The sequence below is a fragment of the Blennius ocellaris genome, assembly GCF_963422515.1.
Source record: "Blennius ocellaris genome assembly, chromosome: 11".
NCBI classification, from domain to species: Eukaryota; Metazoa; Chordata; class Actinopteri; order Blenniiformes; family Blenniidae; genus Blennius; species Blennius ocellaris.
Genome location: NC_137660.1, coordinates 29,658,601 through 29,678,174, shown reverse-complemented (window position 1 = coordinate 29,678,174; position 19,574 = coordinate 29,658,601). Strand labels below are relative to the sequence as shown.

General features: G+C 51.1%; 1 protein-coding gene across 1 annotated transcript; it reads left to right on the top strand.

Moving 5' to 3' along the window:
* Positions 1 to 505: 505 nt before the first annotated feature.
* Positions 506 to 19,566, top strand: spire2 (spire-type actin nucleation factor 2; the record flags this gene model as incomplete). The annotated part of the gene is given in 16 exon segments (XM_080505603.1): positions 506 to 862; positions 4,074 to 4,117; positions 5,299 to 5,727; positions 6,429 to 6,509; positions 6,597 to 6,761; positions 8,430 to 8,516; positions 9,121 to 9,238; positions 12,663 to 12,826; positions 12,920 to 13,163; positions 13,991 to 14,115; positions 16,379 to 16,516; positions 18,076 to 18,143; positions 18,418 to 18,445; positions 19,473 to 19,476; positions 19,479 to 19,499; positions 19,502 to 19,566. Coding segments are annotated over 16 exon segments (2,097 nt in total). The 5' UTR covers positions 506 to 546.
* Between the last annotated feature and the right edge of the window lie 8 nt (positions 19,567 to 19,574).

Below are 19,574 nucleotides of genomic sequence, written 5' to 3'. Positions count from 1 at the left end.
ATACAAAGCTTCTCGGTAATAAAGTGACAATTCTGTAAACTGATCATTTTCTTTTTAGTCGTGTCTCATGTATGAGATTTATTATTAATTATTATACAGATGTATTAGTATGATGAGTGTTATTACATGTAATGCTATAACGAGATGTAAAGTATTGCATTAAGAATTAAAAAAGTAAATCATTAGATTTTTGGCGACTTGAAGTTTTTGTATAAATAAATACCGTTTATAAACAAACACATGCTGTTTCAAAAGCGTTGATATCTTCACATATCTTGTAATTACACTTGTTCACTTTTCAGAAACGTTGACAACAAATGAGCTTTTTTTTGTTGTTGTCGTTGTTGTTTCAATTGGAAACTTTTACTTTGGTAGGCCCGGACCGGATGTGCCGCGCTCGCCGGTTCCAGCTTGACGGCGCGGTTACTGACGAGCAGCGGCTGCGGCACCGCGCGAGACGTTTGGCGGCTGTCAAGGAGCAACACCGGGCCGCTCCATGGCACCGGCGACCGCGGACTGAAGGATGGACCCCGCGGCTCGGCGGCCATGGCCAGATCCACCAGCAGAGGCTCCGGGGACGGCGGCCCGCGGGCGAGCGGCGCCGGGGACCGCGGGGCGGCGCGGGACCTGGCCGAGCCCCGGGAACTGTCTCTGGAGGAGGTGCTGAAGTCCTACGAGCAGCCCATCAACGAGGAGCAGGCATGGGCGGTGTGCTACCAGTGCTGCGGCGGGCTCCGGGTGCCCCGCCCGGGCCGGCCCGGCCGGGCCCGCCGGGTCAAGGACCCGTCCTCCATCCGCCTGCACCGGGACGGGACCGTGTCGCTGCCGCCGCCGCCGCCGCCGGAGCCCCGAAGCCTGTCAGGTACGGCGGCCGTCCCGGGCCAGTTCAAAACTCGCGTCCGCAAGTGGCCCGTTACGGCGAATCCCGGGTTTTCTGCGGAGTGCGAAACTTGACGGCTTTAGTTTTGATGCCGTTCGACGCGTTGGAGCTCGTTTCAAAATTCGGCTGAGGTAAAAGTTCACCAATCTGTTTCCGGTTTCAGAAAACTGACGACTTTTGGGTCGCCGTCCGCGGTTAGTGAAGTCGTCCTGCAGCAGGCAGAACGCGCTCACAACGATGGGGAAAATCAAGAAATCTATAAAACCGCACTCGTTTTTCCCAATTTCACGCCAGCCGAATTTAAGAGAATCGTGCATTGTTTTTGCAAATATCCGCAATTTAAACGGTTTCACTCGGCGACACCAAACTAAACCGAATCTCGTTTAAATTGTACGGAATTGAAGGCGACTTCTGCACGCGGGGATGTCCTGCGCCAGCATTTCCCCCAAAACTACTCGCCTGCTGTTAACTGACCTTCAGCGGCAACATTTAATCGTTTCAGCCTTCAGGAATGTGGTTCTACACAGCGTTGTGTTTTGTTGTTGTTGTTGTTGGTTTTTTTTAATTATTATTTATCATGAGTTTGTCCCCTCACCGCGCCAGGCGGGATGACTTGTATTATGCCGGTAAATGCTGAATAATTCATGGGGCAAAGCTTCGCCAGCCGCCCCTCGTGCACGGACTGTTTGGGAGACTTCAGAAGGACGGAAGCCCAGAGGGTCTTTCCTGGTTCCCTGCTGAACACCCGCGTGACGTCTCAGCTCTTCACCTCCTACCTGGAAAACCTGCAGAGAAGCTGGGACTCCAGTGACGTCACTGGGAGTCCGACGTCATGTATTTACAAAGCAAACAAACAAACGACAACAAAAACTGTTTTCAAGTGAAAACACAAAGGTTTAGTTTTGGGAGTCCGTTGCTGCGCGGCGCAACTTTTTGAAAACTTTCCGTCTCCGTGGAAACGCAACTTTTCTAAAATGCAAAATACAGAAAAGACTTCATGTTGTTAAAAAGTAGATTAGATTAGAGTGAAAATACTTTATAAATACTTCAGACGTTACTGAGAAACAGTTTTGTGGCTGTTTGTCGCTGATAAAGCAGCAGCTTGACGAGGTCAAAGGTCACCGAGTCACTGCAGGCAGAGTCCAGTCTGATAAAAGGCTGACGGAGGAGGAGCCTGACGGAGGAGGAGAAGAACTCTGGAGCCTGACGAAGGAGGAGAAGAATCCCAGAGCCTGACGGAGGAGAAGAAGAATCCCAGAGCCTGACGGAGGAGGAGAAGAATCCCAGAGCCTGACGGAGGAGAAGAAGAATCCCAGAGCCTGACGGAGGAGAAGAAGAATCCCAGAGCCTGACGGAGGAGAAGAAGAACACCGGAGCCTGATGGAGGAGAAGAAGAACACCGGAGCCTGATGGAGGAGAAGAAGAACTCCGGAGCCTGATGGAGGAGAAGAAGAACACCGGAGCCTGACGGAGGAGAAGAAGAACACCGGAGCCTGACGGAGGAGAAGAAGAACTCCGGAGCCTGACGGAGGAGAAGAAGAACACCGGAGCCTGACGGAGGAGAAGAAGAACTCCGGAGCCTGACGGAGGAGAAGAAGAACACCGGAGCCTGATGGAGGAGAAGAAGAACACCGGAGCCTGATGGAGGAGAAGAAGAACACCGGAGCCTGATGGAGGAGAAGAGCCTGATGGAGGAGAAGAAGAACTCCGGAGCCTGACGGAGGACAAAAGGTCCTTTTTCACCATCAGTCAGAGGTTTTGATCCTCCGGCTCAAGTTTCAGCTGCAAACAGGGAGAGGAAGGAGATCCTGTTTCCCTCTGATGCTCATTGAGGACAATAATAAACACATTGAGGACAATAATAAACTCATTGAGGACAATAATCCTTCAGGACAATAAACACATTGAGGACAATAATCCTTCAGGACAATAATCCTTCAGGACAATAATCCACTCATTGAGGACAATAATCATTGAGGACAATAATCCTTCAGGACAATAATCATTGAGGACAATAATCCTTCAGGACAATAATCATTGAGGACAATAATCATTGAGGACAATAATCATTGAGGACAATAATCCTTCAGGACAATAATCATTGAGGACAATAATCATTGAGGACAATAATCATTGAGGACAATAATCCTTCAGGACAATAATCATTGAGGACAATAATCCTTCAGGACAATAATCATTGAGGACAATAATCCTTCAGGACAATAATCCACTCATTGAGGACAATAATCATTGAGGACAATAATCCTTCAGGACAATGATCCTTCAGGACAATAATCCTTCAGGACAATAATCCCAGAAGTGGATCTGGTTCCGTCTCGTGTTTTCATGTAAACTCGACAGTCTGACGATCTGGAGACGATTCAGTCAACTGCTGTCGTTCTTATTCACAAGTCTGATGTTTGTCCTTGAAAGGCCTCAGCAGGACTGTTGTCTCCTTCACCAGGGGGCGGGGCTCTGGGGGGCGGGGCTCTGGGGGTGTCGGGTTCCTCAGGTGGAGCTGCAGGGCAGTTTGGGGTTTTTCCAGGGCAGCTTTTGTGTTGAGGAGGTGGGAAACGGTGGGAAACGGTGGGTGGAGGTGACAGAGGATCCTGTCTGGGAACCTGACCCCCTGGGGGGGGGGGGGGGGGGGTGTAGAGGGGGGGGGGTCCACTGGGGGGGGGGGTTAGAGCTGGAAATACCTGTTTGTATAGCGTTCAACAACATTTGCTTCAGAAAGCTTTTGACAATTAGAGATGAACGACTGAACTCTTCCTGGTGCATTCTGGGAGACGCAGTTCTATGGCTCCATTAACAAGTAAAGCTTATTGACAAATAAATAACTCGGGGTTTGTTTACACCCAAACTGTTCATAAACCATAAATAGTCACAGTGAAATGAGTTTTTTTATTTGTAATACCAATCCTGGTATTATAGTGACGATTAGTTTGATCTCTGGCTTCATGTTGATTTCATCTACAAACATTCAATATGAATGTTTTTTTTTGCAATGGAGTGTCGATTCTAAAACCCCGGTCACGCTCCGGCCTCGTATCACTTCTTTATAGTAATCCACTGATGTTTTACTCTGATTACAAACTGTGGAGAACTACTGGAGTCGTACCCGAGGAATCGACACGTGATTCGTCACGTCAGCAGGAAGTGTTCAGGTGTCCCTTTGTTCTTCTGTGTCCAGGTGATGCCGAGGCCCCGCCCCTTCCCCCCACTGCAGAGCGACAGGTGAGAAGAAACACCTGAGAGGTTTTATGGTCAGAAAAATCACTTCCTGTAGCGAAACATTGGCCTTTTATGTTACTTCAAGTGTAAAAAAAACCTCTGGATTGCGTGAATTTCTCTGGTTTTCTATAAACAAGAAGAATTTTCACTTTGAAGTTGGGAAAAAGAATCATCGTAACGTCAGACGTTTGCTCACTAGCGCCTCCCAGTGGGAGAAACCATGTCATTGTCTGTGTTTTTCTACCTTTTTGAGTCGAGACACACTTTTGTCTTTGTGAAACCCTGGAGTCACACCACCACTTTCATCACTTTGATGTTTGTCTCCTTAGATTGGGTGATAAAGTCACTATGTGAGGTCACTGAGTGTGTCGCTAACATAAAATACATTATCGTCTAGACCAGTGTTTTTTTAACCTTTATTGAGTCAAGACACACTTTTGTCTTTGTAAAACTGGAGTCACACCACTGAAGTACCGTCCAGTCGCGCTAAATCCATATTTTACGGACGCCGTTCGTAAATCAGCCCGTCGTTTTTCAAAGTGAAGAAGTCGAGGATGATTTTATTCTTGGGCACTTATGTAATTGATTTGTTTTTAGGTCGATACATATTTGACCAATTTTTCACAAAAACCACTCACGTGATCAAGCTAATGGCTATCATGCGCGCGATGCTAACTTTTTTTTTTTTCCACAAAGGTCTGCGCTCTATCGAGTGCAGCAGCTCTAGTTTATTTAATGGTTTGTATGTGTACATTTTAGTTTTGGTTTTGGGTTTTTTCGCAAAAAACCGCACACCTGATTTGCATGAAGTTTTGATGCTAGCGTAGCGATAGCATGGCGGCCTTTTATGGCAAGTGAAGAGAAAAAGAAATGATCGCGGAGCCGTTCCCAAACGCCGCAGAGATCTCAGATGAACTCCAGGGGTCGCCGGCGAATCACGTTGGGTTCAGAGTTTATACTTTTCTTAATAGCGGCTTGTCGTTAGCGGCTAACTGCTTGCCGCTAAATTTAGCAGAGCTGGGTTCACGCTATCAGACCTCCCGTGTTGTCGTCGTCAATCTGAATCTCCCATTTGGTGGTGCGCCCCCTTGTGGGCGATTCAGGCATGAGGTTTGTTTTTTTTTGAAGAAAATGTGAAATGTGATCATTTGGAGTGAAGGGTGTGGTTTCCACTCCTCCGTCAGCTGGTGCAGTCGCTGGGCGTGGCCATCTACCGTGCGCTGGACTGGGGGCTGGACGACAGCGAGGAGCGGGAGCTCAGCCCGCAGCTGGAGCGCCTCATCGAGCGCATGGCGGGCGGCCAGCAGGGCGGCGAGCAAGGCGGCTGCCGCGCCGCCAACGGCGTCTCCGACGAAGGCTACAGCGGGCAGGAGGAGGAGGAGGAGGAGGAGGAGGAGGAAGAGGAGGAGGGCGAGGGGGAGCGGGGGGAGGGGGAGGAGGAGGAGGGAGCGGTACGACCGGTCGCCACGTTCCGCCAGGTGATGGCGCTGTGTGCGTCCCGGCTGGCGAACCGCAGCCTTGCTCAAGAGCACTACCAGGCCGTGTGCAGGGCCCTGTTCCTGGAGACCCTGGAGCTGCAGACCTTCCTCACCAGGATCAGAGACGCAAAGCAGGTGAGGGTTCCTCCTTTACAGACGATCTCCTTTACAGGTGATCTCCTTTACAGGTGATCTCCTTTACAGACGATCTCCTCTACAAATAAGCGCCTTTACACGTGATATTTACAACTGATCTCCTTTACAAATTATCTCCTTTACAAATGATCTTTACAAACGAGCTCGTTTGCAGAAGATCTCCTTTACAAACAACCTCCTTTACAGAAGATCTCCTTTACAGACAATCTCCTTTACAAACGATCTCCTTTACAAATTATCTCATTCACAAACTAGCTCCTTTACAGATTATCTCCTTTACAAACAATCTCCTTTACAAACGAGCTCCTTTACAAATTATCTTTACAATCTCCTTTTCAGACGATTGCATTTACGAACTAGCTCCTTTACAAGTTATCTCCTTTACAAACGATCTCCTTTACAAATGATCTTTACAAACGATCTCCTTTACAAACAACCTCCTTTACAAATGATCTCCTTTACAAATTATCTCATTCACAAACTAGCTCCTTTACAAATGATCTCCTTTACAAATGATCTCCTTTACAAACGATCTCCTTTACAAATGATCTTTATAAACGATCTCCTTTACAAACGATCTCGTCTTGACCTCTAAAACAACTCCAGTTGGGCCGAAGCTTGTTTTTGAAGACGAAGCAGAATTGCCGCTCCAGTTATTGCAGCAACTTGTTGCCTTTCAGATGCTGAAGAAGATTTCCTCTGAGGAGACGCTGCAGGACAAGTCCTCGGCCGAGCTGGACGCCCTCAAGCACCGAGACTGGGTGAGCCGGGCGGCGCTTAGCGATGATGATGATGATGGTGATGATGATGGTGGTGATGATGGTGATGATGATGATGATGTGTGACAGGCCCGTCTGTGGGTGCAGCTGATGAAGGAGCTCCGGCAGGGCGTGAAGCTGAAGAAGGTGCAGGAGCAGCCCTTCGACCAGCTGCCCAGCGAGTTCAGCCTCACGCCCTTCGAGATGCTGATGCAGGACATCCGAGCTCGCAACTTCCAGCTGCGCAAGGTCATGGTGAGCATCTGGACGTCCTTACTTCCCTGAGAGTCCGGACTGGACTGGACTGGACTGGGCTGGACTGGTTTGAACTAGATTGGTTTGGTTTGGAATGGTTTGGTTTGGTTTGGACTGGATTGGACTGGTTTGGATTGGACTGGATTGGTTTGGTTTGGACTGGTTTGGTTTGGATTGGACTGGATTGGTTTGGTTTGGACTGGATTGGACTGGTTTGGTTTGGACTGGTCTGGACTGGTCTGGTCTGGTCTGGTCTGGACTGGTCTGGACTGGTCTGGTCTGGTCTGGTCTGGGCTGGGCTGGACTGGACTGGACTGGACTAGTCTGGTCTAGACTGGTCTGGGCTGGACTGGACTGGACTGGACTGGACTGGTCTGGTCTGGACTGGACTGGACTGGACTGGACTGGACTGGACTGGTCTGGTCTGGACTAGTCTGGACTGGACTGGACTGGTCTGGACTAGTCTGGACTAGTCTGGACTGGACTGGACTGGACTAGACTGGACTAGACTGGACTAGTCTGGACTGGACTGGATTGGACTGGATTTAGGAATGTGTTTAGAATAATTTGTCCCAAATGGTTTGACCATGTTTTACTTCTAGTTGTATTTCAGACTTGATTGTTGTTGCACAATATTTCACGTTAGTTTTGAGGAGCTTGAGCTCATTTCAGAATTTAAAACCTTTAAACCTTTTCTGGCGGTAATTAAACTAATAATAAATAATAATGTGTTTGGGTGTTGTAGATTCCACTAGTTGTTCATTAGTTGTGATTTAGGTTTAGACCTTTTCTAGACCGTTCCTGTACCATTGTTGGTTCACCTGGTGTAGTTCTACACGTCCCTGGTTGGTTCGGTTTACCAACATGGTCCAGGTTCAGTTCACACCGAGCAGCGCCCCCTGGAGGCCGTCCCCTCGGGGCGCCCCCTGGAGGCCGTCCCCTCGGGGCCCCCCCTGGACGCCGTCGCCTCGGGGCCCCCCCTGGACGCCGTCGCCTCGGGGCGCCCCCTGGAGGCCGTCTCCTCGGGGCGCCCCCTGGAGGCCGTCCCCTCGGGGCGCCCCCTGGACGCCGTCTCCTCGGGGCCCCCCCTGGAGGCCGTCCCCTCGGGGCGCCCCCTGGACGCCCCCTGGACGCCGTCGCCTCGGGGCCCCCCCTGGACGCCGTCGCCTCGGGGCGCCCCCTGGAGGCCGTCCCCTCGGGGCCCCCCCTGGAGGCCGTGTCCTCGGGGCGCCCCCTGGAGGCCGTCCCCTCGGGGCGCCCCCTGGAGGCCGTCTCCTCGGGGCGCCCCCTGGAGGCCGTCCCCTCGGGGCGTCCCCTGGAGGCCGTCTCCTCGGGGCGCCCCCTGGAGGCCGTCCCCTCGGGGCGCCCCCTGGAGGCCGTCACCTCGGGGCGCCCCCTGGAGGCCGTCTCCTCGGGGCGCCCCCTGGAGGCCGTCCCCTCAGGGCCCCCCCTGGAGGCCGTCTCCTCGGGGCCCCCCCTGGAGGCCGTCTCCTCGGGGCGCCCCCTGGAGGCCGTCTCCTCAGGGCAGAGACACAATTCAGCCTCGGAGCACAAACATTAATGAAATTTCCTCTGTTGTTCTGGCAGCTGGTTTCCTCACATAGTACCAGGGGTCTGGATTCCCTGCTAGTGTTCCTGCTGAGTGACGCTGTGGGATTTTGTCCTCAGGTGGACGGAGACATTCCCACCAGGGTGAAGAGGAACGCCCACGAGCTCATCCTGGACTTCATCAGATCCAGACCGCCACTCAAACCGGTACCTTCTGCAGACCCTACACCTTTTAAACGAGATCCGAGTCGGTGGGAAGTAGAACTTTGTAAAGTAGAGCAGCAGTACGGAGCGAGTGGACGGACGTGAAACTCTATGGTGACGACGGGAAATTCAGTTGGACAATAAGTACGATGGTGAACCTCAGGAAGTCAAACTGTTAATTATGAAACACTGGAGAGACGAGATCAAGGTGAAAGTCGGTGAAAACTTAAACTGGGTTACGTTGATGTTTAACGACGAGAACCAATGAAAGTCAATGAAAGAATTTCAGTCGTAAATGAAACTAGATGGACTCGCATGATAACGTTGTGAGATAAAGTTTATCAGTTCAATGGAAGATAATGAAAAGTCAAACTTCATAAAGTTAATAAATAACAAACCGTTGTTGGTAAATGATTAATTTGATGAAGCCAAATATCAACGTTGCCTGTTAATGAGTGAAAATGTAAAACTAGACTTCAGGTTCCACTTTCATCAATTTATGTTTATTTTTAACAAAAGAGGTTAATTTATTTCATCAAAGGTGAGGTGTTTGTTTGTTTGTTTGTTTGTTGTCGTTGTGGACGTGATGCATGTTGTGTGTTGGCAGGTAGGGGAGCGCTGCCTCCCCCCGCCCCCCCCCCAGCAGCCGTCCCTCCACGACCTGGTTCTGGCTGAGATCAAGCAGGAGCGGAAACTGAGACCGGTGGCTCCGCCCACCTCCCGACGTAAGGTCACCGAGGGTTAACCAGGTCACCGAGGGCTAACCAGGTCACTGAGGGTTAACCAGATCACTGAGGGCTAACCAGGTCACCGAGGGTTAACCAGATCACCGAGGGTTAACCAGGTCACCGAGGGCTAACCAGGTCACCGACGGTTAACCAGATCACTGAGGGTTAACCAGGTCACTGCTAGTTCACCAGATCACAGAGGGTTAACCAGGTCACCGAGGGTTAACCAGATCACTGGGGGTTAACCAGGTCACTGAGGGTTAACCAGGTCACTGCTAGTTCACCAGATCACAGAGGGTTAACCAGGTCACCTAGGGTTAACCAGGTCACTGGGGGTTAACCAGGTCACTGAGGGTTAACCAGGTCACCGTCGGTTAACCAGGTCACTGAGGGTTAACCAGATCACTGAGGGTTAACCAGGTCACTGGGGGTTAACCAGGTCACTGAGGGTTAACCAGATCACTGAGGGTTAACCAGGTCACTGACGGTTAACCAGGTCACCGAGGGTTAACCAGGTCACCGAGGGTTAACCAGATCACTGAGGGTTAACCAGGTCGCGAGGGTTAACCAGGTCACTGCTAGTTCACCAGATCACCGAGGGTTAACCAGGTCTCTGAGGGTTAACCAGGTCACTGAGGGTTAACCAGGTCACAAGGGTTAACCAGGTCACTGCTAGTTCACCAGATCACTGAGAGTTAACCAGGTCACTGAGGGTTAAGCAGGTCACTGACGGTTAACAGGTCACCAAGGGTTAACCAGGTCACGAGGGTTAACCAGGTCACTGCTAGTTCACCAGATCACTGACAGTTAACCAGGTCACCGAGGGTTAACCAGGTCACTGCTAGTTCACCAGGTCACTGAGGGTTAATTTCATGTCCGACACTGTTGTTGATCAGTCATCGGTGAGATCACTACTAAGCCCCGCCCCCGACACTGACAGTAAGTTGCTCTGATTGTTGCTTTAGACGTTTAAGGCGGAGGTCATGTGTCTGTGGAGCTCCACCCAAAGTGGAGGTCATGTCCTCCTGGAGCTCCACCCAGCAGGTGGTGCAGGGCGGCGGGTGGTGCATCAGGAGCGTCGCTGCACTCAGAGGCTTCATGTTTCAGATTATCGACCGTCTATTTCAGGACGACGGTTGAAGGAGAAACGCTGAGGAAGATTCACTGATTCTGCTTCACTTATTGTTTACAACCCGTGACGTTTGTCCCTTATTGTTTACGACCCGTGACGTTTGTCACTTATTGTTTACAACCTGTGACATTTGTCACTTATTGTTTACAACCTGTGACGTTTGTCACTTATTGTTTACGACCTGTGACGTTTGTCACTTATTGTTTACAACCTGTGACGTTTGTCACTTATTGTTTACGACCCGTGACGTTTGTCACTTATTGTTTACAACCTGTGACGTTTGTCACTTATTGTTTACGACCCGTGACGTTTGTCCCTTATTGTTTACAACCTGTGACGTTTGTCACTTATTGTTTACAACCTGTGACGTTTGTCACTTATTGTTTACGACCTGTGACGTTTGTCACTTATTGTTTACGACCTGTGACGTTTGTCCCTTATTGTTTACGACCCGTGACGTTTGTCCCTTATTGTTTACAACCCGTGACGTTTGTCACTTATTGTTTACAACCCGTGACGTTTGTCACTTATTGTTTACAACCTGTGACGTTTGTCACTTATTGTTTACGACCCGTGACGTTTGTCACTTATTGTTTACAACCCGTGACGTTTGTCACTTATTGTTTACGACCCGTGACGTTTGTCACTTATTGTTTACAACCCGTGACGTTTGTCACTTATTGTTTACAACCTGTGACGTTTGTCACTTATTGTTTACGACCCGTGACGTTTGTCACTTATTGTTTACAACCCGTGACGTTTGTCACTTATTGTTTACACCTGTGACGTTTGTCACTTATTGTTTACAACCTGTGACGTTTGTCACTTATTATTTACGACCCGTGACGTTTGTCCCTTATTGTTTACGACCCGTGACGTTTGTCACTTATTGTTTACAACCCGTGACGTTTGTCACTTATTGTTTACACCTGTGACATTTGTCACTTATTGTTTACGACCCGTGACGTTTGTCACTTATTGTTTACAACCTGTGACGTCACGTTTAACCAGCGGAAATACCTTTTATGAGAAAAACTACTTAAACCATAATAAACATGGATTATATTTCTGCAGAGAGACGATCAGAGCTGAAATGGCAATAGGTGATTTATTATTGATTATTATGCTCCTTACTATTGTTGTTATTATTGTTGTTATTATTGTTATTATTATTATTATTAACATGTGTAATGCTGATGTGTACATGGTTAGTGTGAAGAAATACAATGGATTATATAATCTGATACTGTGTTATTAGTTCATAAATCAGATTATAGAGCATCTTCCTCCTCTAACACCAGATTATAGAGCATCTTCCTCCTCTAACACCAGATTATAGAGCATCTTCCTCCTCTAACACCAGATTATAGAGCATCTTCCTCTTCTAACACCAGATTATAGAGCATCGTCCTCCTCTAACATCAGATTATAGAGCATCTTCCTCCTCTAACACCAGATTATAGAGCATCCTCCTCCTCTAATCCAGATTATAGAGCATCTTCCACCTCTAACATCATATTATAGAGCATCTGTCTCCTCTAATCCAGATTATAGAGCATCTTCCTCCTCCAACATCAGATTATAGAGCATCTTCCTCCTCTAACACCAGATTATAGAGCATCCTCCTCTAATCCAGATTATAGAGCATCTTCCACCTCTAACATCAGATTATAGAGCATCTGTCTCCTCTAATCCAGATTATAGAGCATCTTCCTCCTCTAACATCAGATTATAGAGCCCCTTCCTCCTCTAACACCAGATTATAGAGCATCTTCCTCTTCTAACACCAGATTATAGAGCCTCTTCCTCCTCTAACACCAGATTATAGAGCATCTTCCTCTTCTAACACCAGATTATAGAGCATCTGTCTCCTCTAATCCAGATTATAGAGCCTCTTCCTCCTCTAACACCAGATTATAGAGCATCTTCCTCTTCTAACATCAGATTATAGAGCATCTGTCTCCTCTAATCCAGATTATAGAGCATCTTCCTCCTCTAACATCAGATTATAGAGCCTCGTCCTCCTCTAACACCAGATTATAGAGCATCTTCCTCTTCTAACACCAGATTATAGAGCATCTTCCTCCTCTAACATCAGATTATAGAGCATCTTCCTCCTCTAATCCAGATTATAGAGCATCTTCCTCCTCTAATCCAGATTATAGAGTACCTTCCTCCTCTAATCCAGATTATAGAGCATCTTCCTCCTCTGACCCCAGATTGACGGTCCAGGTTGTGTGTTGGTTGCTGGTTCTGTGTGACTCCAGGTTGTGGGTTCTCCTCCCTCAGCGTTCGGCTCGCTGCCTTGCCTCGCCCAGTCGTGTCCCTGCAACATAAAGTCGACGTCCTGCATCGACCTATCGGTGATGGGGGCGGGGCTCCGGCCGCCCCGCCCCCGCGTCCTGCTTAAGGCCCCGACTCTGGCGGAGATGGAGGAGATGAACATCTCCGAGGTGAGACCCCCGAGCCCAGGGAGGGAACCGGGAAGCTCCGCCCACTCCTCCCTGACCTCCCTGACCTCTGACCTCCTTGGCCCCGCCCCCCAGGAGGAGGAGTCCCCGGACGGCGGCGAGCTGAGGCGGGCGGAGAGCTCCCCGATGCCTCTGAAGAGGGACCGCTCCTTCTCCGAACACGACCTGGCGCTGCTCCGCGGGGAGGCGCTTCCTTCGCTGTCCGAGTCGGCCCAGGTGGGCGGGGCCTTCCAGGTGGGCGGGGCCTTCCAGCTGGACGGCCAGCTGAGGCCTCGATCCAGGACGCTGACCGGGACGGGGCCACCGCCTCACTTCAGAGGTCAGAACCAAGGACCTGCTCTGGTCACTGCTCAGTGATTCTCTACATTTTATCCTGGTCACTTTAGTCTGAGCTGCTCACTGACTGACCACTGACTGACCACTGACCACTGACTGACGACTCACTGACCACTGACTGACCACTGACTGACCACTGACCACTGACTGACGACTCACTGACCACTGACTGACCACTGACTGACGACTCACTGACCACTGACTGACCACTGACCACTGACTGACCACTGACCACTGACTGACGACTCACTGACCACTGACTGACCACTGACCACTGACTGACCACTGACTGACCACTGACTGACCACTGACTGACGACTCACTGACGACTCACTGACCACTCACTGACCACTGACTGACCACTGACTGACCACTGACCACTGACTGACCACTCACTGACCACTCACTGACCACTGACTGACCACTGACCGACCACTGACCACTGACCGACCACTGACCACTGACCGACCACTGACTGACCACTGACTGACCACTGACTGATGACTTACTGACCACTGACTGACCACTGACTGACCACTGACCACTCACTGACCACTGACTGACCACTGACTGACCACTGACCGACCACTGACTGACCACTGACTGACCACTCACTGACCACTGACCGACCACTGACTGACCACTGACTGACGACTCACTGACCACTGACTGACCACTCACCGACCACTGACCACTGACTGACCACTGACCACTCACTGACCACTGACTGACCACTGACTGACCACTGACTGACCACTCACTGACCACTGACTGACCACTCACTGACGGAGATCTTTCCCCCCGTCTCAGCGTCGTTCCCGGGTCACGGCTTGGCCCCGCCCTCTCACGGCTTGGCCCCGCCCTCTCCGGCCCGCCTGTCGCTCGGTCCGGTGGACGAGACGGAGTCCAGAGGCGGAGACGAGCCCAAGTGGATGGTGAGACGACGTCACGGCACCGTCACTACATAGAACCACTCCTTTAACCTGGTGTCCCTCCTTCTTCCTGTCGTCTTTCTCATCCTTCGTTTTCCCTCGTCAGTTGTTTCTGGACTAAAGTTTCCAGGATGTGACTTTGTGACCAACCAGTTTTAGTGTTTAGTGAAAATATAAAGGTTGTAATTCCATCGTCTTCTTCTTCTTCTTCTGTGGTCTGTCCATCGTCGTCTTCTTCTTCTGTGGTCTGTCCACCGTCGTCTTCTTCTTCTGTGGTCTGTCCATCATCTTCTTCTTCTTCTGTGGTCTGTCCATCGTCTTCTTCTTCTTCTGTGGTCTGTCCATCGTCTTCTTCTTCTTCTGTGGTCTGTCCATCGTCTTCTTCTTCTTCTGTGGTCTGTCCATCGTCTTCTTCTTCTTCTTCTGTGGTCTGTCCATCGTCTTCTTCTTCTTCTGTGGTCTGTCCATCGTCGTCTTCTTCTTCTTCTGTGGTCTGTCCATCGTCTTCTTCTTCTTCTGTGGTCTGTCCATCGTCTTCTTCTTCTTCTGTGGTCTGTCCATCGTCGTCTTCTTCTTCTTCTGTGGTCTGTCCATCGTCTTCTTCTTCTTCTGTGGTCTGTCCATCGTCTTCTTCTTCTTCTGTGGTCTGTCCATCGTCGTCTTCTTCTTCTGTGGTCTGTCCATCGTCTTCTTCTTCTTCTTCTGTGGTCTGTCCATCGTCGTCTTCTTCTTCTGTGGTCTGTCCATCGTCGTCTTCTTCTTCTGTGGTCTGTCCATCGTCTTCTTCTTCTTCTTCTGTGGTCTGTCCATCGTCTTCTTCTTCTGTGGTCTGTCCATCGTCTTCTTCTTCTTCTGTGGTCTGTCCATCGTCTTCTTCTTCTTCTTCTGTGGTCTGTCCATCGTCTTCTTCTTCTTCTGTGGTCTGTCCATCGTCGTCTTCTTCTTCTTCTGTGGTCTGTCCATCGTCTTCTTCTTCTTCTTCTGTGGTCTGTCCATCGTCTTCTTCTTCTTCTGTGGTCTGTCCATCGTCGTCTTCTTCTTCTTCTGTGGTCTGTCCATCGTCTTCTTCTTCTTCTGTGGTCTGTCCATCGTCTTCTTCTTCTTCTGTGGTCTGTCCATCGTCGTCTTCTTCTTCTGTGGTCTGTCCATCGTCTTCTTCTTCTTCTTCTGTGGTCTGTCCATCGTCGTCTTCTTCTTCTGTGGTCTGTCCATCGTCTTCTTCTTCTTCTTCTGTGGTCTGTCCATCGTCTTCTTCTTCTTCTGTGGTCTGTCCATCGTCGTCTTCTTCTTCTTCTGTGGTCTGTCCATCGTCGTCTTCTTCTTCTTCTGTGGTCTGTCCATCGTCTTCTTCTTCTTCTGTGGTCTGTCCATCGTCGTCTTCTTCTTCTGTGGTCTGTCCATCGTCGTCTTCTTCTTATGTGGTCTGTCCATCGTCTTCTTCTTCTTCTGTGGTCTGTCCATCGTTGTCTTCTTCTTATGTGGTCTGTCTATCGTCTTCTTCTTCTTCTGTGGTCTGTCCATCGTCTTCTTCTTCTTCTTCTGTGGTCTGTCCATCGTCGTCTTCTTCTTCTTCTTCTGTGGTCTGTCCATCGTCGTCTTCTTCTTCTGTGGTCTGTCCACCGTCGTCTTCTTCTTCTGTGGTCTGTCCATCATCTTCTTCTTCTTCTGTGGTCTGTCCATCGTCGTCTTCTTCTTCTTCTGTGGTCTGTCCATCGTCGTCTTCTTCTTCTTCTGTGGTCTGTCCATCGTCGTCTTCTTCTTCTTCTGTGGTCTGTCCATCGTCGTCTTCTTCTTCTGTGGTCTGTCCATCGTCTTCTTCTTCTTCTGTGGTCTGTCCATCGTCGTCTTCTTCTTCTGTGGTCTGTCCATCGTCTTCTTCTTCTTCTGTGGTCTGTCCATCGTCGTCTTCTTCTTCTGTGGTCTGTCCATCGTCGTCTTCTTCTTCTGTGGTCTGTCCATCGTCTTCTTCTTCTTCTGTGGTCTGTCCATCGTCGTCTTCTTCTTATGTGGTCTGTCTATCGTCTTCTTCTTCTTCTGTGGTCTGTCCATCGTCGTCTTCTTCTTCTTCTGTGTTCTGTCCATCGTCTTCTTCTTCTTCTTCTGTGGTCTGTCCATCGTCTTCTTCTTCTTCTGTGGTCTGTCCATCGTCGTCTTCTTCTTCTGTGGTCTGTCCATCGTCGTCTTCTTCTTCTGTGGTCTGTCCATCGTCGTCTTCTTCTTCTTCTGTGGTCTGTCCATCGTCTTCTTCTTCTTCTGTGGTGTCCAGGAGGAGTTCAGCCACCCGGTGGAGAGTCTCGCCTTGACGGTTGATGAGGTCATCAATGTGCGCCGGGTGCTGGTCAAGGCGGAGATGGAGAAGTTTGCCCCGAGCAAAGAACTTTACAACAATCTGAAGAGAGGGAAGGTGAGCCGGACTCTAACGGGGTCCTGAACCCCCCCAGTCCCTGAACCTCCCCAGTCCCTGAACCCCCCCAGTCCCTGAACCTCCCCAGTCCCTGAACCCCCCCAGTCCCTGAACCTCCCCAGTCCCTGAACCCCCCCAGTTCTTGAACCCTCCTAGTTACTGAACCCTCCCAGTCCCTGAACCCCCCCAGTCCCAGAACCCTCCCAGTCCCTGAACCCTCCCAGTCCCTGAACCCCCCCAGTTCCTGAACCCCCCCAGTTCCTGAACCCTCCCAGTTCCTGAACCCCCCCAGTCCCTGAACCCCCCCAGTCCCTGAACCTCCCCAGTCCCTGAACCCCCCCAGTTCTTGAACCCTCCTAGTTACTGAACCCTCCCAGTCCCTGAACCCCCCCAGTCCCAGAACCCTCCCAGTCCCTGAACCCTCCCAGTCCCTGAACCCCCCCAGTTCCTGAACCCCCCCAGTTCCTGAACCCTCCCAGTTCCTGAACCCCCCCAGTTCCTGAACCCCCCCAGTCCCAGAACCCTCCCAGTCCCTGAACCCCCCCCAGTTCCTGAACCCCCCCAGTTCCTGAACCCTCCCAGTTCTTGAACCCTCCTAGTTCCTGAACCCTCCCAGTCCCTGAACCCCCCCCAGTTCCTGAACCCTCCCAGTCCCTGTACCCTCCCAGTCCCTGAACCCTCCCAGTCCCTGAACCCCCCCCAGTTCCTGAACCCTCCCAGTCCCTGAACCCCCCCAGTCCCTGAACCCCCCCCAGTCCCTGAACCCTCCCAGTCCCTGAACCCCCCCAGTTCCTGAACCCTCCCAGTCCCTGAACCCCCCCAGTCCCTGAACCCTCCCAGTCCCTGAACCCCCCCCAGTTCCTGAACCCTCCCAGTCCCTGTACCCTCCCAGTCCCTGAACCCCCCCAGTCCCTGAACCCTCCCAGTCCCTGAACCCCCCCAGTTCCTGAACCCTCCCAGTCCCTGAACCCTCCCAGTCCCTGAACCCCCCCCAGTTCCTGAACCCTCCCAGTCCCTGAACCCCCCCAGTCCCTGAACCCCCCCAGTTCCTGAACCCTCCCAGTTCTTGAACCCTCCTAGTTACTGAACCCCCCCAGTCCCTGTACCCCCCCAGTTCCTGAACCCCCCAGTCCCAGAACCCCCCCAGTCCCAGAACCCCCCCCGTCCCTGAACCCCCCCAGTCCCAGAACCCCCCCTGTCCCTGAACCCCCCCGTCCCTGAACCCTCCCAGTCCCTGAACCCCCCCTGTCCCTGAACCCCCCCCCCAGTCCCTGAACCCCCCCTGTCCCTGAACCCTCCCAGTCCCTGAACCCCCCCAGTCCCTGAACCCCCCCCAGTCCCTGAACCCCCCCAGTCCCTGAACCCTCCCAGTCCCTGAACCCCACAGTCCCAGAACCCCCCCAGTCCCTGAACCCCCCCCCAGTCCCTGAACCCCCCCTGTCCCTGAACCCTCCCAGTCCCTGAACCCCCCAGTCCCTGAACACCCCAGTCCCAGAACCCCCCCAGTCCCTGAACCCCCCCAGTCCCTGAACCCCCCCTGTCCCTGTGGTTGTTCTCAGGTGTGTTGCTGCTGCAGAGTGAAGTTTCCTCTCTTCTCCTGGCCGTCCACCTGCCTTCTCTGCAAAAGGTCACAACCTTCTTCTTTCTCTCATTTCATTCCTTCTCCTGCTGTCGGGAAGGAACCTTCTTCATGTTCTACCAACCTCTCAGTAACGTTTCTTCAAGGAACCTCGGTTCTAGTGCAAAATGACTGAATGAGCCCACCAGATTTAGACTTTTGTAAACTGTAACTGAAATATATCATTCATTCATTCCTTCCTTCCTGTTTTCTTCTGGGAGGATGATGAAAGTGTCATTAGTTGGGTTCTGTTCATGTGTTTGGTTCTTGGCTCTCGTTCCAGATCAGTGTGTGGCTCCTGCAGTGCCAAGGTACCTCCTCCAGCGCTACGCCTCAACCGTTTCAGTGTTTCCACACCCCGTCTCTTCTCGCCCCGGGTGGAAACGTTCAGTGATTAACCAGAGATGATGATGCTGATGCTGATGCTGAAGCTAATGCTAATGCTAACACTGGCTGTGTGAGCAGCTGATCCTGCTAAAGCTAACTGGACAGGACAGGCTGGTGAACGGTGCTAATGCTAAAGCTAGCTGGACAGGACAGGCTGGTGAACGGTGCTAATGCTAAAGCTAACTGCTGGCCGCTCATATTCATCTTATCGTTTCTGTTCACGTGTGTGTGTGTGTGTGTGTGTGTGTGTGTGTGTGTGTGTGTGTGTGTGTGTGTGTGTGTGTGTGTGTGTGTGTGTGTGTGTGTGTGTCAGTGACTGTGTGTGTTAGTGTGGGTGTCAGTGACGGTGTGTGTGTGTGTGTGTATGTGTGTGTGTGTGTGTGTGTGTGTGTGTGTGTGTGTGTGTCAGTGACGGTGTTTGTGTGTCAGTGTGTGTGTGTGTGTGTGTGTGTGTGTCAGTGACGGTGTTTGTGTGTCAGTGTGTGTGTGTGTGTGTGTGTGTGTCGGTGACGGTGTGTGTTAGTGTGTGTGTCAGTGACGGTGTGTGTTGGTGTGTGTGTGTGTGTCGGTGACGGTGTTTGTGTGTCAGTGTGTGTGTGTGTGTGTGTGTGTGTCGGTGACTGTGTGTGTCAGTGTGTGTGTGTGTGTGTCAGTGACGGTGTGTGTCAGTGTGTGTGTGTGTGTGTGTGTGTGTGTGTGTGTGTGTGTGTGTGTGTCAGTGACAGTGTTTGTGTGTCAGTGTGTGTGTGTGTGTGTGTGTGTGTGTGTGTCGGTGACTGTGTGTGTCAGTGTGTGTGTGTGTGTGTCGGTGATGGTGTGTGTCAGTGTGTGTGTGTGTGTGTCGGTGATGGTGTGTGTCAGTGTGTGTGTGTGTGTGTGTGTGTGTGTGTGTGTGTGAGAGAGAGAGAGCAGGTTTTAATCTGGTGCCCCCCCCCCCCCCCCCCCCCCCAGATGAAGATCCCTCCAAGAGGCTGGCCCACATCCCGTCTACACCGTGGGGTTCCACAGCGCCCCCCGGAGCCACAAGAGCCTCGTCTACAAGTGAGTCTGGTC